At 33.3% G+C, this 20,983-nt stretch overlaps 1 protein-coding gene across 2 annotated transcripts; it reads left to right on the forward strand.

The window, feature by feature from the left end:
- The first annotated feature begins 12,872 nt into the window (after positions 1–12,872).
- Positions 12,873–13,808, forward strand: LOC110647774 (auxin-responsive protein IAA33). 2 transcript variants are annotated; one of them, XM_058139679.1, is made up of 2 exons: positions 12,873–13,443; positions 13,535–13,808. In XM_058139679.1, exons 1-2 carry the CDS (start codon positions 13,036–13,038, stop codon positions 13,553–13,555), a joined length of 429 nt encoding a protein of 142 aa, XP_057995662.1. In that variant the 5' UTR covers positions 12,873–13,035; the 3' UTR covers positions 13,556–13,808. The 2 variants fall into 2 exon arrangements, with proteins under 2 accessions (XP_057995662.1, XP_021657443.1); XM_021801751.2 differs by having other exon boundaries at positions 12,876–13,439.
- Positions 13,809–20,983: the final 7,175 nt, after the last annotated feature.

The raw sequence follows: 20,983 nt of genomic DNA on the forward strand, positions 1-20,983 counted from the left end.
TTGATTTATTTGGACCCGTAACTCCTTCTAGTCTTGGTGGAAAGTCATATGCTTTAGTTATTGTTGATGACTATTCAAGATATACATGGACATTTTTCCTTGCTCATAAAGATGAAACTTTTGAAAAATTCACCTCTTTTAGTAAAATGGTTCAAAATGAAAAAGGCTTTTGCATCTCATCTATAAGAAGTGACCATGGAACTGAATTTGAAAATCATTTGTTTGAGAAATATTGTGATAAACATGGAATCAATCATAATTTTTCAGCTCCTAGAACACCACAACAAAATGGGGTAGTGGAAAGGAAAAATAGGACTTTGCAAGAAATGACTAGAACTATGTTGAGTGAAAATAATTTGCCAAAATACTTTTGGGATGAAGCTGTTAATACATCTTGCTATGTGTTGAATAGAGTTTTGATTAGACCAATTTTGAAAAAGACCCCTTATGAGCTATGGAAAGGAAGGAAACCAAATATCTCATATTTCAAAGCATTTGGTTGTAAGTGCTACATTTTAAATAACAAGAAGGATAACTTGAAGAAATTTGATGCTAAATCCGATGAAGGAATCTTTATTGGGTATTCAACAAAGAGTAAAGCCTATAGAGTGTTCAATAGAAGAACTTTGGTTATTGAGGAAACTATTCATGTTTTGTTTGATGAGACTAACCCTTCTATTAGAGGGAAAAATGTTTGTGATGATAATAATGAGCAAGTTTTTGGAAAAGAAAATATAATATCAAGTCAAGAAATGGAACAAATTGATGACAAAGATGAAGAAACTCAAGGAGAAACTACAATAGATGTCCATGATACCAATGAAGATCAAATCAATGAAGAAATGCCAAATTTGGAAGAATTACAAGAAATGAGCCCGAACATGAAGATTTACCTAAAGAATGGAGATTCCATAGAAATCATCCCCAAGAAGACATTATTGATGATCCATCTCAGAGGATGATGACTAGAGCACAATTGAGAAGATATGTTGGTAATGTTGCTTTTGTTTCACAAATTGAACCTAAATGCTTTGAAGATGCTCAAAATGATGAAAGTTGGATTCTTGCCATGCAAGAAGAACTAAATCAATTTGAGAGAAATAAAGTTTGAAATTTAGTGCCTAAACCAAAAGATCATTCAATTATTGGTACTAAATGGGTTTTTAGAAACAAAATGGATGAAAAAGGCAATGTTGTTAGGAACAAAGCTAGACTAGTGGCTCAAGGCTACAACCAAGAGGAAGGGATTGATTTTGATGAAACCTTTGCTCTGGTTGCTAGAATTGAAGCTATTAGAATGTTGTGTGCCTTTGCATGTTACAAGGATTTTATGCTTTATTAAATGGATGTCAAGAGTGCATTTTTAAATGGTTATATTGATGAGGAAGTGTATGTTGCACAACCTCCAGGCTTTGAAAATCATGAGCATCCAATGTTTATAGACTTACTAAAGCTTTATATGGTTTAAAGCAAGCTCCTAGAGCATGGTATGAAAGGCTTAGTAAATTCCTTTTACAAAATGATTTTCAAAGAGGCAAAGTGGATACAACACTTTTTGTTAAGAAGCATCATAATGATATGCTCATTGTGCAAATTTATGTTGATGATATAATTTTTGGTGCTACTAACGAATCTCTTTGCAAGAAATTTTCAAAGATTATGCAGAATGAATTTGAAATGAGCATGATGGGTGAGCTCACATTTTTCCTTGGACTTCAAATTAAGTAAATGAAAGATGGCATCTTCATAAATCAATCAAAGTATATGAAGGATATGCTAAAGAAATTTAAATTGGAAGATTTGAAGAGCATGGGCACTACTATGAGTTCAACAATTAAAATGGACAATGATGAAAAAGGTAAAGAAGTGGATACAAAGCTTTATAGAGGTATGATTAGCTCTCTTTTGTATCTTACAGCATCTAGACCAGACATAAACTTTAGTGTTTGCTTGTGTGCAAGATTTCAATCATGTCCAAAAGAATCTCATCTAAGTGCAGTTAAAAGGATCTTTAGATATCTCATTGGCACATACTCAATTGGTTTATGGTATCCAAAATGTGAATCATTCAATCTTGTTGGTTATAGTGATTCTAATTTTGCAGGAAGTAAACTGGATAGAAAAAGTACTTCAGGTACTTGTCAATTTCTTGGTCTTGCACTAGTTTCTTGGCACAGTAAGAAACAAACTTCAGTAGCTTTATCTACAGCTGAGGCAGAATATATAGCTGCTGGTAGTTGTGTTGCTCAAATCTTATGGATGAAACAACAATTGGAAGATTTTGGTTTAAAATATAATCTTGTTCCAATTAGGTATGACAACACAAGTGCCATAAACTTGATAAAAAATCCAGTCCAACATTCAAGAACTAAACACATTGAGATCAGACATCATTTTATTAGAGATCATGTTCAAAATGGAAATATCAAAATCGAGTTTGTTGCCTCTGAAAATCAACTTGCTGACATTTTTACAAAACCTCTTAATGAAGAAACATTTTGCAGAATTAGAAGGGAAATTGGTATGTGTGAACCATTTGTTTGAAATTTATTTCATAATAATTTCATGTTTTACATTTTATTTAATATGTGAGTGATCTGCTGTAATATAAGTTTGCTAAGAAATCTTTAAAGAATATTAGCTAACTTGTTTGTGTACTCGTGAAATTAGTTTACTAAGTTGTATGCTAATATTGCGTGACTAAAATTAGTTTGCTATATCATGTACTGTTCAAATTGCAAACCAAAAGGTGATTGTTCTTGAAATTTTCTGCGTGTCTAGCAATGCATTTATCTTTTCACATTTGATATCACATTCTCAGTGCTGTGTCAGACATGTAGAAATGTTTATTTGTGCATATAGGGATAGATAGACTTGTTTGAAATATAAAATAAAATAAAATAAAAAGTAAGAAAACTGGTTCAGTTGAAAGTACAGTGACACTGAAAAGCGCGGGACTCAAGAGGACTTAAACCCTCTGCCACACGAAACACCCACGCTCTCTCTCTCTCTCCTTTGCATCGATTCCCGACTCCTCCCAAACCAAACCCATTCTCTCTTTTCGGCGAAAATACCCTAACCCATCAAATATCTCGACTCTCCTTTCCTCCTCCACTCTTCATTCACCAAAAAGCCATTATAAAATTTCATTTTTTTTTATGGTTCGCACCAAACGAAAGTCCCCTGTTGCTGCGGCTACTTCGTCTTCGGCCTCCGACGATGCCCCTGTCGCCACATTGCGAAAGAAATTGAAAGGGAAGAAAACCTTACCTGTCTCGAAATCAGCAAGTGAGTCTTCAAATCCCTCCAAGGGTGTCGAACCCCCTATATCTACGCCAGAAAAGAAAAAGAAGGGACAAAAGCAAGGGATTGATACCCAGCGAAAAATGCGTGCCGTGAAATCTTCGGGCTCAGTGGATAAAGCACTGTTGGATTGCAAATTTATCAAATGGGAGCATTTTAATCAGGTAAACTTTCAATTGAAAGAGCTTTTTGAGTTTCAAGGTTGGTTGGATGTGTGTGAATGTGCGAATGAGTATTACCCTAGGCTTGTTCAAGAATTTTATAGAACTATGAGAACAGTTGATGATGAGGACAGATTTGAAGTGATTTTGAATAACAGTATATATGATGTTTCTGTTGAACTGATAGCTACGGCTTTGAAATTACCCAATGATGGAAATAAAATTTCCACACATAAGGATGTTGCTAGGGTGGCAGGATTCTATTTGGTTGAGTTTGAAAATGAGGTGTTCCCTGTTAACACTGCTGCAAATGAAAAGTCCACCAGTACAAAAGCCCTTCAACATATCAAAATCATTCACAGTATGGTGAACTACATTTTCTGTCCTAAATCAGGTAGCTATGGTTATTTGAGTCACTTAGACATGTGTATTATGTGGCACATTGTGAATAAAGTTAGGATGAATTTGGCTTACTTAATTTTCAAGAACATGTGCAAGGCTTATGGGATTGGAAAACTGCCTTATGCACATCTTTTGACTGCTGTGTTTAAAGAGCTAAATGTGAATGTCTCTAAGGAAAGCTCTAGAGCTGACTTAATTATGCTAAGAGAAATACACTCTGACACTGATGGGAGAAAGAAAAGATTTGAAAAGGGTGGTTCCTCCTCTGCTAAGGCTGGTTCTGATTCTGCTAGTGAGTTTTTGAGTGAAATTCAAGGGATAAAAGCTATTGTCAATGAACAATTTAGTTCAACCAATCAGTCCCTTGACATTCTGAGAAAATATGTGGATGTGGTTGACTACAAAGTGAGTCACCTGCTCACTCAAAATGAGGAATTGAAAAGACTAATTATGGATCTTCAGCAGGCCAAAGAAACTGGTGTTCCAACTAAAGTTGAGGCTGCTACTCAAGTCTCTGCTGATAAGGGTGAAAGCAATAAGGTTGGTGAGTCTCCTGCTGCTATGGCACATGAAAGTGACCATGTAGCTGAACCTGAGCTTGAACCTGCAGTAGAAGCCCCTGTTGAACATGCTACTGAACAGGTCATTGAACCTGAAATTGGCCTTGCAACTGATATACCTACTGAGCATGATGGTGAAAAAATTGTAGAAACTGAAGGTGAGCTACCAAAGGATGGTGAAAGGGTCCTAGAATTTGAAAAAGTGGTTGAAACTGCTATTGAAAATGCTGCTGCCCCTACACAGCAGAAGGAAGCTTCTCTCAAGGATCACCAAGAGAGTGCTCCCACTCAGCTATCTGCGATTCTTTGCCCCGTAGAAAGGGAGAAAAAGGACTAAATACACCGTGTCAAATCCATACCAAACTCTAGCTGCTACTCTTCAACCACCTTCTGATGAAGATGAGGCACAGAAGGGTGATCAAGTGGCTGACCAAGGAACTCAGCCACCTGCTGCTAAACCAACCAGGAAGAAGTTGGTGCCTTCCAAGTCCACTCGAAGGAGCAAAAGACTTAAATGATTCCCATCTAATCTGGATTTTTTAGTTTCCTATTTGCATATTTAGTTTACTAGTCTGTTTGCTAATATTGGTTTTTAGTTTGCTACTGTTCACTTTACTGCGTTCACATTTGGGCTAACATGATTCTTTTTGGGTTCTTTTCCCCTGTTTCCTTTTTGATTAATGACAAAAAGGGGGAGAATAGAATGTGTTGATACAAATAGGATGGATATGATGGATATGAACATATGAATATGTGTGTGAATATGTGTTTATAAAATGGATATGAATGTGTTGATACTTGTGTTGATGTATATGAATGTGTTGATACTTGTATTGATGGATATGTGTTCAAACTTGTGTTAATATTTGTGAAATTTTTTTTTGAGAAACTGTGAATATGCTTTATAGCATAAACTCAGGGGGAGCTTGTGTACAGAGAATAGATTTCTTGGAAATTATGTGCATATATTTAGGGGGAGCATTTTCGGTATACTATACTGCTTGGATTCACATACTCACATAAACTTTCACACACTTTTATTTTTTATTATTGATTCAGTTGAGTTTTGTCATCATCAAAAAGGGGGAGATTGTTGACCCCGTGTAGCTCAAAATGAGCATTGATTTTGATGATAACAAAACTCAAAGGGAATCTATCTAACCTAACTTTAAAGTGATGTGTAGATTCTTTGTCTTATTGCTAAAGAACTTTTGAAGTTACATCTAAGGAGAAAGGATACTCAAAGGCATTTCAAGACAAATCCAAAATGAGAAAAGAATAAGACTATGGAAGCCAAGACTCAAAGAAAATGTATGAAAGGCATAGTATTAAAGAGTGAGTCTTAGGTCTTTTGTGAAAAGAATGGATGAGAATTTAGTTATATGGAGCTCAAAAATGAAATTTTATTTTCTGATTACTTTTTCTCATCATGACCTTGGATACTACCATTGAAATATTTTTTAAGGTCTAAATCATTTTACATTGCAAGTTGAGACATGCAGCTGTTGACTTAGTTTGCTAACTGGTTTGCTAATTTTTTAGTTTGCTAATGAGTTTGCTAAAAAAGTTAGTTTACTAACCAGTTTACTGACTGCTCCTAAAATTTTATTAGTTTGCTAATTTATCAGAGCTGCTCAACTTCGCACAAAAGGACAAAATAACGGTTATTTTGTCTTGGGTAGTGTGTATAACGTTCCAAAAGGGTTTCAAACGGTCTAAAATGATTTGGGACTATAAATACACATTCTTTACTTTATTTACACTTGATGAAAGCTTACATTTGAACTCCAATCTTGATTTTTCATTTATTGCTTTCATTTAAGAGCTTTAAAGATTTTGAGCTACCATTGGCAAATCAACTCATCTCTTCTTTATAGTTTGATTTGTATTGAGTAAGAGTGAGTGTTACAACATTGAATTGCATTTAAGAGAGGTTGTACAAGCACCTATTGAAGCTTGAGAGAGAAAGTGCTTGTGATAGCACTTGTAAAGGTTTCAAGCTACCTTGGTGAAAGCTTGGTGTTGAAAAGTTGTAAAGGGCTTTTGGTCTCTTGCCTTCAAAAGAGCAAATAGTGGAGACAATACTCAAAGAGGGTTCTTTGAGAGAGTGGATGTAGGCTAGTTAAGCCGAACCACTATAAAAATTATTGTGTTTGATCTCTCTAACCTTGAACTCCTTACTCTTGTGCAATTTAAATTTTTCTTGTTATACATGATATTAAATGTTGGTCAAATAGATTGAATTGACAAACTTGAGAATATATTGAGTGACATGAGAAATTAGTTGTATATTGTATGATGCATGTTTTGTTAGATATTGCCATATACATTGATTGAGGCTTGAATTGCAACTTAGGAACTTATTGTTGAAGCACATATCACTATCATTTTGTATAGAAAAGCATCTAGTTGAACAAAGCCACAATTTTTCATTAGGCTACAAATAAGGGCCGAAAAATTGTTAAAGTCCAATTCACCCCCCTCTTGGACTATTTTGGGACAACAATCGGCAAATTGGAGATGAGAAATAGAGAAATCTTCTCCATTGACAGAAATACCTTCGACAAAAGCATTTTGTGATTCACTGATTATTTGTGGCATTTTGGGGTGTCCATGGACACGTGAGATCTCGAACCGAATGGAACAATCGTAGCAAATCGATCAGAATTGTATTAAATTATTTTACAGTTTTAGATTGTTATGGTCCTTTACTAAAAATGGGATTCGGACTCGGAACTGGTACCGAACCTGAGTAAGCTTAACAAGCTATCATATTATGTCAACCAACTTACTATATCTCCAAATAAATAACCACTATTCTACATTTTTCTTCTGTCTCTGCGTGTTTGGTTTTTGATTGGTGAATTCCTATTTGCTAATGGAAGATTGTTGAGGCTCAGAGTTTACTCCATCCAATTTGATGATTTCCTTTAATACCTTTCTTCTGTCTCTACAGGGTCATTCCCGATTTTCCCAGAAAACTAATGGTGATGAGATAGAGGAATCTAGGATTTCCACCTTCAAACTTCATCTGTCAGCGCCAAGAGCGACTTAAAAGTTTTCTGAAGCTATAGAAAATAGGTCTTCCACTTAATACAAACGTATCTGTACATATCATAGGCATAAGCTGGGGAGTTTGAAACTGAGAAAGGCAGGCAAACTGTCCTTCATGGTGTAAATAGGTATATTAACAGTCTTCATGATGTAAATGGTTGAAGAAAATCCAGTAAGTCAGGAACAGATTCATGGGCAAGTCCAATTATCCAACAAAATCAAGGACATCAATTTCCTAATACAGGGTTTCAAGTGGAGCTAATATTGAAAAATGATGCATCTGCTACTGCTAAGACAAGTAAGCAAGATTAGGATACAACTATTTTTGGCAAGTAACTAGAACTATGGTCTCACTCTCACACTTATATTGGTGAAAGACTCGGCTGGTCTGGAATTCAGCTAATTAACAATTAGGAGACATTGCCTAGAACAGGAGCCTTAAGGTAAATAAAAAAGAACACAAAGAAGATTTAGTGGAGCATATTTATATACATTTCAGTTTGATTAATGGCAATCATTGTTGGATAACAAGCAATGCATAAGATAATGGAGACAGCCAGCTTAGAATTAAGCTCAACCGAAGGCATTGTATCCTTTGGTGAAGCAACAGCACCATTTTCGTCGCTTAGAACCCCTCCAATGCCGTTGGGAGCAGGAGTAGAGGAACCATCTGTGTTCCACTTAAAAAAAAAAAAAAAAAAAAAAAGTTGACATGCTATTGATGCTGTCTTCCCTTCAATTAATTACCCTAAAAAACATATGAAACCATGCAAATGGTGTGGAATTTTTTTTTTTTTTAATAATGGAAAAAGATTCAGATTGAGAAGAAATTTGCATGTGCTAATAATTTAATCTCTGACCTTCTCAAATTCTTTAAATTATATTTTAATAGATCATTCATTAGCATGTTGTGTAATAATAATTTAAATTTTTATTTTTCATTTAACATTAATTAAATAAATTTTAATCGATTAAATTATTTTTTATATATTATAAAAAATTTAATTATTATATTTATATATATATATTGATTTACTAATATTTATTTATTATAATTATTGTTTTGATTATTAGTAACATGAAATAAATTCAGTTTTTAAGTTGTTAGTTGATGAGATTAATTTATATTCCATTTCTATGTATAGTGTGAATCCACAACTTTCTTTTGTCTACTCTAAAGGATTATTTAGGTACACAACCTTCTTTTGAGGGGAATAAGAAACCATTTATTAGTTTTTTTTTAGAAAATAAAAAAAAAGAAACTCTTCGAGTTAAAAATGAATTATTATATCTATTTTAAAAAGTGCAAGTAAATAGATATAATTATTTTAATGGATACAAAATGAATTATCATATCTGTCTTAAAAGGTATAAGTGCTTTGTAAATAGTAATTTAATTTATTTACTTTTTCTTTTTTTATTTCTTTTTTTATTTCTACTTATAATTAATATTGTTATTTTTAATTTAATATTGAAAATATTTTAAAATTATTGTCTAACATTTTATTTTGACTTTATTATCTTAAAGAGATTTATCCAAATTACTTGACAACATCATAGTGGGAGCATAATTCTCTCAAAGAGAGTGACTACACGGTTAAACCTATTATTATTATTATTATTTTTCTAACACATGTTAGAATATGTTGAATCTAAAATAATTTATAATTTTTTAATTTATATAAAATGATACATAATTAAATAATTCATAAAATTTAAAAATTAATTTGATAATCTATACAATTTATTTTAAAATTAATTCGTTTAAATTCATTTAAATATAAATTAATAAAAGCTAATGCTTTGATTTGATGTGATCCACAATCTACGAATTGATTCAACACGAATTATTTCATAATTCAAAATAATTTAAAAGCCCATTCATTAAATATACATAAAAATATTAGAGGATATATAATAAAAAAAATAAAAATAACTTTTCTTCAAAAGACACGCAATTTATTTCGTGCCTCAAAAAGTAACTTATATATATTGAGAAAAAAAACAACAAAAAAAAATTGAATTTTCATATTAAATTAATTTTTTTGAAATAATAAATATTAAATTAATTAGAATCACTTATATAAACTTTTTTCCAACATTGTTTAAAACACTATGAATTTATATTATATTGAAGTTAAAATTTAATTCATAGGATATTGATATGCTATTTATCACATAGAGCAAGTGACCTTTAGTTGAGAAAACAACTTTTAATTTTACATTTTTGATACAGTCAAGCCCAAAAACTGATCTCCACGGGTTAGGTTTAACCGAGCCCAGTAAGTTTTCATGGATCAAAATCAACTAACGAGAGGAGTTAGAAGCGATCCCAAACAAGAAGGTTATCTCTGCGAGTTCGGAATAAAATATAATAGTAATTAGGGAGATCAACATACTTGATTTGAGATTGAAATTACTAGAGATCATGCTAAAACTCGTAGCTATAATCAAGCAAGTTAATCGAGGTGCATGCTGTTGCATACAAATTAGAAAATAGTAAAAGATTTAGTCGAGGTTTATAGTGATTATTTCTCATCCTTATATAAATAGGTTTCAAGGGCCTAGGTACGTCTTTACAATTATTTAAAAAAACAATTATTCCATTATTTAAAAAAAAAAAACTCAATTACTTTCTTGAACGTCGAGGTGACTATCAAAAAGTCACTAGGCCTCATTTTGTTCTTTAGTTATAGGCAACCTGAGAATTCGACATCCATCTTGGATTTAAAAAGTCATGACAATATCAATTTCAATCTAGAATAATGAAAAAAAAAAAAAAGCCAAATTTTGCATTTTGCTATGCGCGCACTACTATCTATTCTACTATTAATTCTAATATGCTTTGCCATATCAATATAGAGAAAATGTCCAAAAAAAAATGTCAAATAGCCACTAGGCCTCATTTTGTTGACTTGAGAATCCGTTATCCATCTTAGATTCAGAAAGGACAACGTCAATTTCAATCTAGAACAATGTAAAAAAAAGAAAAAAGAAAGCTAAATTTTGCAATTGTTTATGCCTTATTTTCTATTCTACTGTGAATTCTAATATTCTTTGTCATGTCAGCTAGAGAAAATGTGCAAAAAAAATATAAAACTTTACTTTTTCTTTCAAATAATTGCACCATAACTTTTTTAAACAAATATATCATAAGCTTTGAAATTCACTACAGTTGAACATATCGTTAGTTGACCATTAAATTTGAACATATCGTTAGTTTACTCCATCCAATTTGATGATTTCCTTTAATACCTTTCTTCTGTCACTACAGGGTCATTCCCGATTTTCCCAGAAAACTAATGGTGATGAGATAGAGGAATCTAGGATTTCCACCTTCAAACTTCATCTGTCACCGCCAAGAGTGACTTAAAAGTTTTCTGAAGAAATAGAAAATAGGTCTTCCACTTAATACAAACGTATCTGTACATATCATAGGCATAAGCTGGGGAATTTGAAACTGAGAAAGGCAGGCAAACTGTCCTTCATGGCGTAAATAGGTATATTAACAGTCTTCATGGTGTAAATGGTTGAAGGAAATCCAGTAAGTCAGGAACAGATTCATGGGCAAGTCCAATTATCCAACAAAATCAAGGACATCAATTTCCTAATACAAGGTTTCAAGTGGAGCTAATATTGAAAAATGATGCATCTGCTACTGCCAAAAATATCAAACTTTACTTTTTCTTTTTAAATAATTGTACCATAATTTTTTTAAATAAATATATCATAAGCTTTGAAATTCACTACAGTTAAACATATCGTTAGTTGACCATTAAATTTTAATAGAGGTGTAAAGTCAACACTTCTAATCCCCTAAACTAAAACTACTTAAACTTAATTTATAATAAAATAAATTTTGATTAATTATAGTGTTGATAAGGCACTTCTGTTCATATTTAACGAGACAACTAATGGTGGAATTCAATTTTAATGAAATTCAAACTTTAGGGTATAATTATTAAAAAAAAAATTATAGAATACAATCATGAAAAGAAGGCAAAATTCAAGATTTTTTTAGACATTTTCTCGTTATAAACATGCTACGTGCCATAACTTGTTAGAATTAACTGTAAAATAGTCAACAATTCAAAGTATTTTTGTTGCAATTATAAAAACTTGCAAATTTTGAGATTTTTTTTTTCACATTATCCCTTCAATGTTCAATTACAACTGATTGTAGGAGTTGATCAAACAATTAATTTTCATAAAAATTCTTTAGTTAGATACCATTCAATCAATTTAATTTTACTTACAAAGTTAATTAATTATTTTTAATTATATAATTCATGCAACTTAATTTTATCAATTATTTTTGATATACTCAAAAATAGTATATTGATGTTCTGTTTACTAAATTATTTTACAAATTATGCAATCAGTTCATTCCATATATATATATAATTTTGGAAGAGTCTTTGAGAAATGTGGAGTCTCCGACCGCCCAAGAGTCAAAGAAGCGAAGTGTTCGGCGACCGCAGCGCGGTCGTCTCCGCAGCCCATGCATTTCAATTTACAAGATGTATTTTTTATTTTTAATTGATTTGTTGTTTTTCAAGTACATTTTTCTTCCAAGCTTTGCTTTTTCTACACGCATTATATTATCATCCCCATGCAATACATACACATAATTCTTATTTTATGGATTTTAGATTAAAATAATAATTAAAATAATAATTAAAATAATAAAACTCAACTCAACTCGATTTAACTAAATTTTTATCTCAAAATTTTGAAGTCCTTAGAAATATGTTAAATTTTTAGAAATATCTAATATTTTTAAATTATATTGTACTACTTTTCTTCAAGTTAATTTAAATTTATTATTTTTTTTTCTTTATATCCACTAACATAACGTGCTCTATTTATTTAATCGGAGTATTTTAATATTTTTTGGACAACCCCTTTTGCCTTTGCAAGCAAACATCCCCTTCAACCATATGGAACAACTAATTGTAGTAGTAGTTTAGTACTTCTAGCTAAGTATGGGATTGATTTGGGTTATTTTAATTATAAGTTAATTGTTTCAAATCTCACTTCTTTTAAACAGTGAATTTATTTGAATTATTTATTAAATTACTATATAAATTTTATTTTAAATAATTCATTTATAAATTATGAGTTGTCGATTAAAATATTTTAAAATAATTAATTTGAAAATTAATTATATTCGTTTATTTTTTAATCAATTAAATTAAAGTTATTAAGACTAAATTTAAAATAAATTAATTTTAGATCAAATTATATGAATCATTAAATTGTCTCTTAATTTTATAAATTATTCAATTAAAATAATTAAGAGATTATTACTATTTTTTAGTGCTATATATATATATATATCATTTTTTCTCTCTCTCATTCATTTATATAATCTCACCAAAACCTCATCAAACACGCACAAAAAGCACCCACAATCCCTACCCAGAGGTTTCACCATACACTTCTGTCTTCTCTCCCTCACCACCAAAGACCAAAGTCTCTTCAGTTTCTTCACTAAACAGTTCTCTCTCTCTCTCTCTCTCTCTCTCTCTCTCTTGCATATAAGAAGAACAAACATGAATAGTTTTGATCCTCAGGAAAGGCAAGAACAATCCTTGAAAAGAAGATGGCAAGAGAAAAGACTGATCTCAAACATCAGCCCTAGGCCACCTTCTTCTCTTCCCTTCATGGCTCACTCAAAAAGCTTCCCTAGCCTTGACAATGATGATCTCGTTTCAGCCGTTGTTCCTCCGGTGACAGTTGTCCTGGAGGGCCGTTCAATCTGCCAAAGGATCAGCCTCCATAAGCACGGAAGCTACCATAGCCTTGCTAAGGCTCTCCGGCAAATGTTTGTGGATGGCGCTGGTGGTGACGTAGCAGAGACCACCGATCTTGATCTAACAAATGCAGTTCCTGGTCACCTCATTGCATATGAAGACATGGAAAATGATCTCCTCCTCGCCGGCGACCTTAACTGGAAGTATGTACGTTATTATTTACTAGTGCTATATATATATATATATTAAATAGTTATATGTTTGTACTAATCGGAATTTACCATTTATGTGTGGATAGGGATTTTGTACGTGTGGCTAAGAGGATTAGAATATTGCCTGTTAAGGGGAATTCAAGGAAGAGAAGAGGAGGGGCATAGGTCTGTTGAAATCAAGAAAATTAATTAATATTAAACAGTTTTTGTCTTGCTAGCTGTGGAAAATAACCTGGCTAGCCAGCCAGCCAGCCAGTCTAGTCTTTGGAAAGATATGCAGTCTTGTAATTCCATACGTGTAAAATCATTATTTAGCATGTTCTTATCTTTTAATATAACAAATTAGACTTCCTTCTTCTACCTCTTTCATATTTATCTTAAAATCATAATTTCTTTAAATCTATCGTTAAGAAATTATTCAATTCAAAATTTTAAATTTATAAAAAAGAATTTAAAAATAATTTTACATTTCTAATATGATTTCATGTGTAACTTGAAACATAAAAAAATATAAACCATTTATCACAAGCGGCTAGATCAGTGATATAAAACTAATTTCAAGCAGATTTTATTTACAAAATTAGGGTTTGAATCTTAAAGTTGTCTTTACTACCTAAATAGCAATTCGGCTCGAGTGTGAGAATATCAAATACTTAAATAGAAAAAAAAAATTTATTTTATTTTATATATTTAAAATATTTAATTAATAAATTGATGTGGTTAAAATTAAACTTTTTGATATAAGAAATTCTAATACCATATATATATAAAAAAAATACGATTTTAAATTTAAATTACGACTTTAAATTTAACTTATAAATAGAAATCTTAAAAATAATTTTATCTTTATGGTACATGAGTGTTTATACATCCTACTACTAGTAGAAAGTTTATAATAGGTGTCTATATATAAAATTTATTATAATTTTAGATAGTATGATATTTATTAATTAGACGGACCTATATGCTTAAGTATAGGTATATTTTTCATTTAATATATACTCAATTAATTTGATTATGCATCCTTACAAAATAAGGATGGAAAGGCTTTTATCAAAATCGCTGATGGGAGTTTTCTTGGAGGCGTAAATAAATTAAGCTACTCGTGATATTCTATTCAATGAAAGTTTGATTTGTTTTTTAACCTTATTTAATAAATAAGCTTAACTAGAATTCAATAGTATTCAACTTGATATTAAATTTAAGCTCGAGACTCATATATAAACTTTAACAGACTTAGTTTAATGAACTTTGAGCTTACACGCGTTACAAGGCTCCTATTTTTTTAATTTTTTTGCTTAGCGTATGCCTATCATCACTCTACCTTAAATGCACAAACACATGGGCATCTCTATGAAACATGTTTGTGACTTTGTGTATCTCTAACTTGTAAATTTTATTTAATGTTTAGTTTCTTTACTTCACCTTTTTCCATAAGGGAGTTTTGAAAATGAGATGTAATTAGAGGCCTCAATTTTTGACATGATGTAGTTAGAGGTATTAATTTTTAAATATGAATTTATCTAATTTAATTAAATAACCTGTAATTTCTTTAAATTTATATTTCATTTAAAACAATTTATAAATTAAGCATCAATTAGTGTCTCATATTACTTAATTCAAGATTTGACTCAATCAATTTGAAAAATTAAATAAACAATATTAATTTTTTTTTGAAGAAGATTAACATTGATTTAAAATACTCAAATTTAAATTTATTATTTTTTTACATAAATATTTAATGGGTAATTTAAAATGATTAAATTTAAACCCGTTTGAAAAAAAGTGAGAAATGAAATAATATGAACTCTCCATTCTCTTCTCGAAGAAGAAAGACGATTGTTTAGTGTTCGTATGTTTGGAGTTCAAAGATAATGAAATGGAAAAGAGATCAAATAAGTCTTATATTTTCAGTCAATTGTTAAATAAGGATAAAATTTTATAATTAAGGTCGAATATATTTATTTTTTAATAAAAAAATTATTTTTTTTATTTTTTAATAATAAAATATTAAAATAATAATTTTAATATTGAATAATTTTGTTTATTATGTTCTTTAATTTTTTATATAAATTTTATTTTAATTAAAAATAATAAATAATTTTTAATATTTAAAATTAAAAAAATAATATTTTATTACACAATAATTATTTATTTAATCTTAATTAAAAAAATATAAAATTCATTTAACTCAAAATTTAATTATAAATTTAATGTCATCTACTAAAAGTATAAAGGCTTATTTAATTTTTTTTTCCATAAAGAAATAGACATAACCAATCTTGTAAACCTAAAAATGGAGAAAAGTGTAAGTGGGGTTGGATATTGTGTTTCGTAATGCTTACGGACAACTTGTTTTTGCAGCATGTAACCATCTGTTTACTTCTTGGGATCCAACACTTGCTGAGGCCAAGCATTGGATAAAGGAGCTAAGCTTCTTTAGCTTTATTTTCACTTATGTTCCTACCTCTTCCCAACAACCAATATTGCTTCTTTTCTTTTTTTTATATACTTTTCTAATGCCCGTTTGAGTTTGTGTTTTGATATATAATATATTATCTTTTGTGTATTTTAATCCAATTTAGAATTTGAACCATAATTAATCACAAAGATTAAAAACAAATCCACCCCAAATTAATATAATTCCTGAATTATTAGAAAATATAATGGCATATAATGAAGAGATTATGCAGCTGATGTTATTAATTGGATGAAAATTTTATGATAATTTTTCATTTGATAAATTTGAACTTTTTTCAATTAAAAAGTTTAGATTTAATCCTTTTGGTGTATGTTAGTTTCTGGGGGTTTTTTTTTTTATGAACGTAATTCTAAGCTAATTTGTATCAATCGTCCCTTAGTTATAGAGTTAGTTTCACTTTATTTTATCTTTATTTTGTTATTATAAAATCCCTAAATTTAAAAAAATTATATAAAAATTGCTCATATCAGAATTCCATCATATCTCCTTTTTACCAATCTGATACTTGTAGTGCCACACTATAAATGAAAAGGAAGATATTTTTTGGGTGTACAAAATATGGATTAGTATATTAGATGGGTTTTGTCACGACCCAACCTATGGGCCGGACCGGCACTAGGACCTGGGCCAGCCTAAAGCCCCCGAGGCCCGTAGTAAGCCTTAACTATTCATTAACCCAACTCTAAGGCCCATTTGGGCCCAATATCAAGAAAACAAACGGACAGAGTCCGGCCATAAAATGGACTTTCCAACGGGGAGTTTTCGACTCACCCGACCTGTAAACACAATAAACAATCCATTGGGGAGCTCAGCTCACCCTCCACATACTCATCAACATAATAAATAAATGGGAGCTCAGCTCCCTCATCCAATCCATCAAACAGACTTAAAATATTAAGTTTACAGGTCCAACATGAATATAATATTACAGACCAATTTCAAATAATTACTGCTAACACATGCGGAAATTCTAGGAGTAATTAAAATTACACAATATTGATAAACAACCTGCGAGGTAAAAAGGCAGGTTAACCCAGAACAAAATATCATCCTGTGGCCTGTAAAAATTTTTGAACAGGAGTGAGCGTTCGACTCAGAGAGTAAAATATCAATCTTAACTATAATCTCTATAACTATCTGAAACTAATGCAACCTGTAGAGTGAAATGCAACATACACAATATTTTCACATCATAACATCAAAAAGGTAATTTGGAGCACTCACACACCCTGTAGTATCAATCATAACATATGGGAGCTGATCCCCTATACAGCTCTCTTAAATCCAACTTTGGTGCCGAATTACTCAAGCTCGGACTTCCACTTAATAACCAAATCGAGGGTCCCAAATGAATTACTCAAGCCGTGACTACCCCTCGAAGGAACGTCCCAAACAATTACTCAAGCCGTGACTGCCCCGTCCTATCCATAGTCCACACCACATCACACGCACGCCAACGCACGCACACTGCTCCAAATTACCACAACAACATCCATGGCACATCAACAGTTATGAATGCAACATATATCGTGCCTAGAATTTAACTACATAAATATATGCATATAAGTGATGCATGGGCATGCTGAACATATAATAATATCGAAATTATAATTAAAATTAATATTCTACTCACAGACTTGACGACAAATTATCGTGGCGGCCGGGCGGAGGAAGAAGGTCATCTACTCACCTGACAATCATATTACATTTATTTAATACAATCTGACTCAATACAAATAAAGAAAAAGACCAATTACGTCCTAAGTCGTGCCGAAAATCCGGCAGAGTCTCCCCTATACCTAGGACCTACCCAACCTGCAAAAGGGCTAAAAACGCACTTCTATACTCACAATCCATACATCAACAGTTCAATCATATCACACAGCCCCTCCTGGGCCCATCAAATCAATCATCCATCACAATACGCAAAATTTCAATTTAGTCCTTATTATTGATCATTTTTGCAAAAACTGCCCAAACAAGCTCTAAAAATTATAAAACTTTGCCCCGCGGTCCTTAGCAATATTACTAAGCTATTGCAAAAAGAATCCTAATTTTCTAAGCTACCACGAACATTTTATGGATTTTTAATCCTATTTAAGCACTAGAAAATTACGTAAAAACAAGGTTCGGGTTTACCTTTTCCGATTCCGACTTCAGGAACGCGCTCGGGACGTCTGACAATGGGGGGCTAGCCAAAACCTCGGCCCAATTCGGAGACTTTTCCGGTCATGGGTCTGTCTGGCCCGAAATTTGCAGACCCGGTCAACTGTCGAATTTTCGCGAATCGAGGATACCTACACGAAGCCCATAACACGGGGGTTAGCACATAAATTTTTCAGAATTTTCTAAGCTCATTTAATGCTCGAAATTACACTGCGAAGTTCCGTGGGACCCACCGAAAAACGGTGTCGGAAAAATTCGAAATTTATGTCGTTGCAAAGCTCTCGACGAATGGAGCGTGCTGGTGGCCTCGGTTTCCTCGTGGGATTCACGGTTTTCGAGAAATCTAGCCCAAAAGTCGAAATGTTCTAAAATCATACCGAGCAAAAATCGGACAAACCGCTCGATGGATTTCGCGTTCTTGGTGTCTATGGAAAGCTCACGAGTAGTTGATTTTAGACAGTAGACCCGGTCCTATCGGTGGCCGGATCGTGCGGATTTGGCCGGAGAAACTGGAGCGACGCGCGCGCGCAGGGGAGGGGAGGAGAGAGAAAAGAAAGAGAAAAGAGAGGGACGACGCGCGCGGGAGAAGAAAAAGGAAAGGGAGCCGGTTCGATTCGACCGGTCCGATCCGATCCGGTTCGATTCGGCCGATTCGATTCGAAATACAAAATTTTAAATTTTTACTCTGCCTCGGGACCGAAAACGAGGTCCAAAAATTCCGAAAAAATTCCGTAAAACTCAGAAAAATACGTAGACTCCAAATATATTTTTAGTTTTGCCACGTGGTCTTTAAATTAATTTTTTAAAAATCATCAAAGTTTATATTTTCGAAAATCGAACCCGATTTTTAAAATCCAAAAATCTCAAAAAATTCCTAAAATTTAAATAAAATTAAAATATCAAAAATACTCATAAATAATAAAATTTGGGGTGTTACATTCTTCCTCTTACGTAAAATTCGTCCTCGAATTTTTACACAAGGCAGAATAAAACACATGATTATGCATTGAACAAGTAAGGGTACTTGCTACGCATGTCCCGCTCTGACTCCCAGGTGCACTCTTCCACTGACTGACTCCTCCACAAAACCTTAACCAAAGGGATCTGATTGGTTCTCAGCTGTCTCACTTGGTAGTCCACTATGGCTCAGTCGCTCCTCAAAGGTCAAGTTCTCTTTTAGCTCTATCACATCCTAGCGAAGACATGAGAAGGATCAGAATGTATTTCTGAGCATGGAGATGTGAAACACGGATGAACGTGAGAACGGTTGGGTGGTAGCTCCAACCGTAGGCAATCGCTCCAACTCTATCAGTAAACTCAAAATGTCCGATATAACCAGGTGCCAACTTGCCCATCTTTCCAAATCTCATGACTCCTTTATTGGAGAAACCTTCAGAATACATAGTCGCCCATCGCAAACTCCACATCCTCCGTCTGGGTCCGCATAACTCTTCTCGCCATCGAAAGCCGCCCTCGATGTTCCCTGATTAAAGGAACTACCTCTGAAGTGTACTGCACTAGGTCTACATCATGCACTTTCGCTTCCCCCATTTCTGTCCAACACAGAGGAGACCTACACTTTCTTCCATATAATGCCTCATAGGGTGCCAACCCTATGCTGGAGTGATAACTGTTGTTGTAGGCAAACTCCACCAGAGCTAGCTGCTCATCCCACTGACCTCCAAAATCCAAGACACTCATGCGAAGCATGTCTTCCAGTGTTTGGATCGTCCTTTCGAACTGTCCGTCTGCGAGGTGGAAGGTCAGATCAAGTTCAATCAGGTGCCAAGTGCCTCCTGCAACTTTCTCCAAAACCGAGAAGTGAATCAGGCCCTCTCGCCGATATTATGGAAGTCGAAACTCCATGCAATCCGACTATTTCTCGAATGTAGAGCCGCATACCGTGCCACGTAGTATGTAGTCTTCTGGTAAGAAGTGAGCTGATTTGGTCAAGCGGTCTACAATTACCCATATCGAGTCATATCCTCGCGTGGTACGAGGCAACCCAGTCACAAAATCCATAGTAATCATTTCCCACTTCCATTCTGGGATAGGGAGCTCTTGCAGCTTCCCTGACGGTCTCTGGTGTTCAAACTTCACCTTCTGACAAGTCAAGCACTTGGACACAAAGTCTGCTATGTCTCTCTTCATGCCATTCCACCAGTAGCTATCTTTCACATCATGGTACATCTTGGTGGAATCAGGTGGATATCAGACAGTGTATAGTGTGCCTCTCGCATGATTTCATTCCTGAGGTTGTCCACATCGGGCACACATATCCTAGAACCTTGCACTAGGGCGCCATCATTGGCAAACCCAAACTCACCACCTTCACCTTGCTGTACTCTTTCTATGATCTTCATCAATTGTTGGTCTCTGTGCTGGGAAACTCTAACTCTATCCCTCAAGTCTGGCCTCACTGAAAAGTGAGCCAACAATACCCCCTCATCTGAAAGATCTAGGATTAAACCTTGATCCATCAACTCATGTACCTCCTGAATCAATGGTCTCTTCTCTACTGAAATGTGCGCCAAACTGCCAGAAGATTTTCTGCTCAAGGCATCTGCTACAACATTGGCCTTCCCAGGGTGGTACTGGATGGTGCAATCATAGTCTTTCAGAAGCTCCATCCATCTCCTCTGTCTCAAGTTCAAGTCCCTCTGTTGGAAGATGTATTTCAAACTCTTATGGTCGGTGTATATCTCGCACACTTCCCCATACAGGTAGTGTCTCCAGATTTTTAGTGCAAAGACTACAGCCGCCATTTCCAAATCATGGGTGGGGTAGTTCTGCTCATGCCTCTTCAGTTGCCTTGAAGCATAAGCCACTACCTTTCCATTCTGCATCAAAACGCACCCTAGGCCAACTCTGGAGGCGTCACAATACA

Source organism: Hevea brasiliensis, chromosome 17 (genome assembly GCF_030052815.1).
Source record: "Hevea brasiliensis isolate MT/VB/25A 57/8 chromosome 17, ASM3005281v1, whole genome shotgun sequence".
Lineage (NCBI taxonomy): Eukaryota > Viridiplantae > Streptophyta > Magnoliopsida > Malpighiales > Euphorbiaceae > Hevea > Hevea brasiliensis.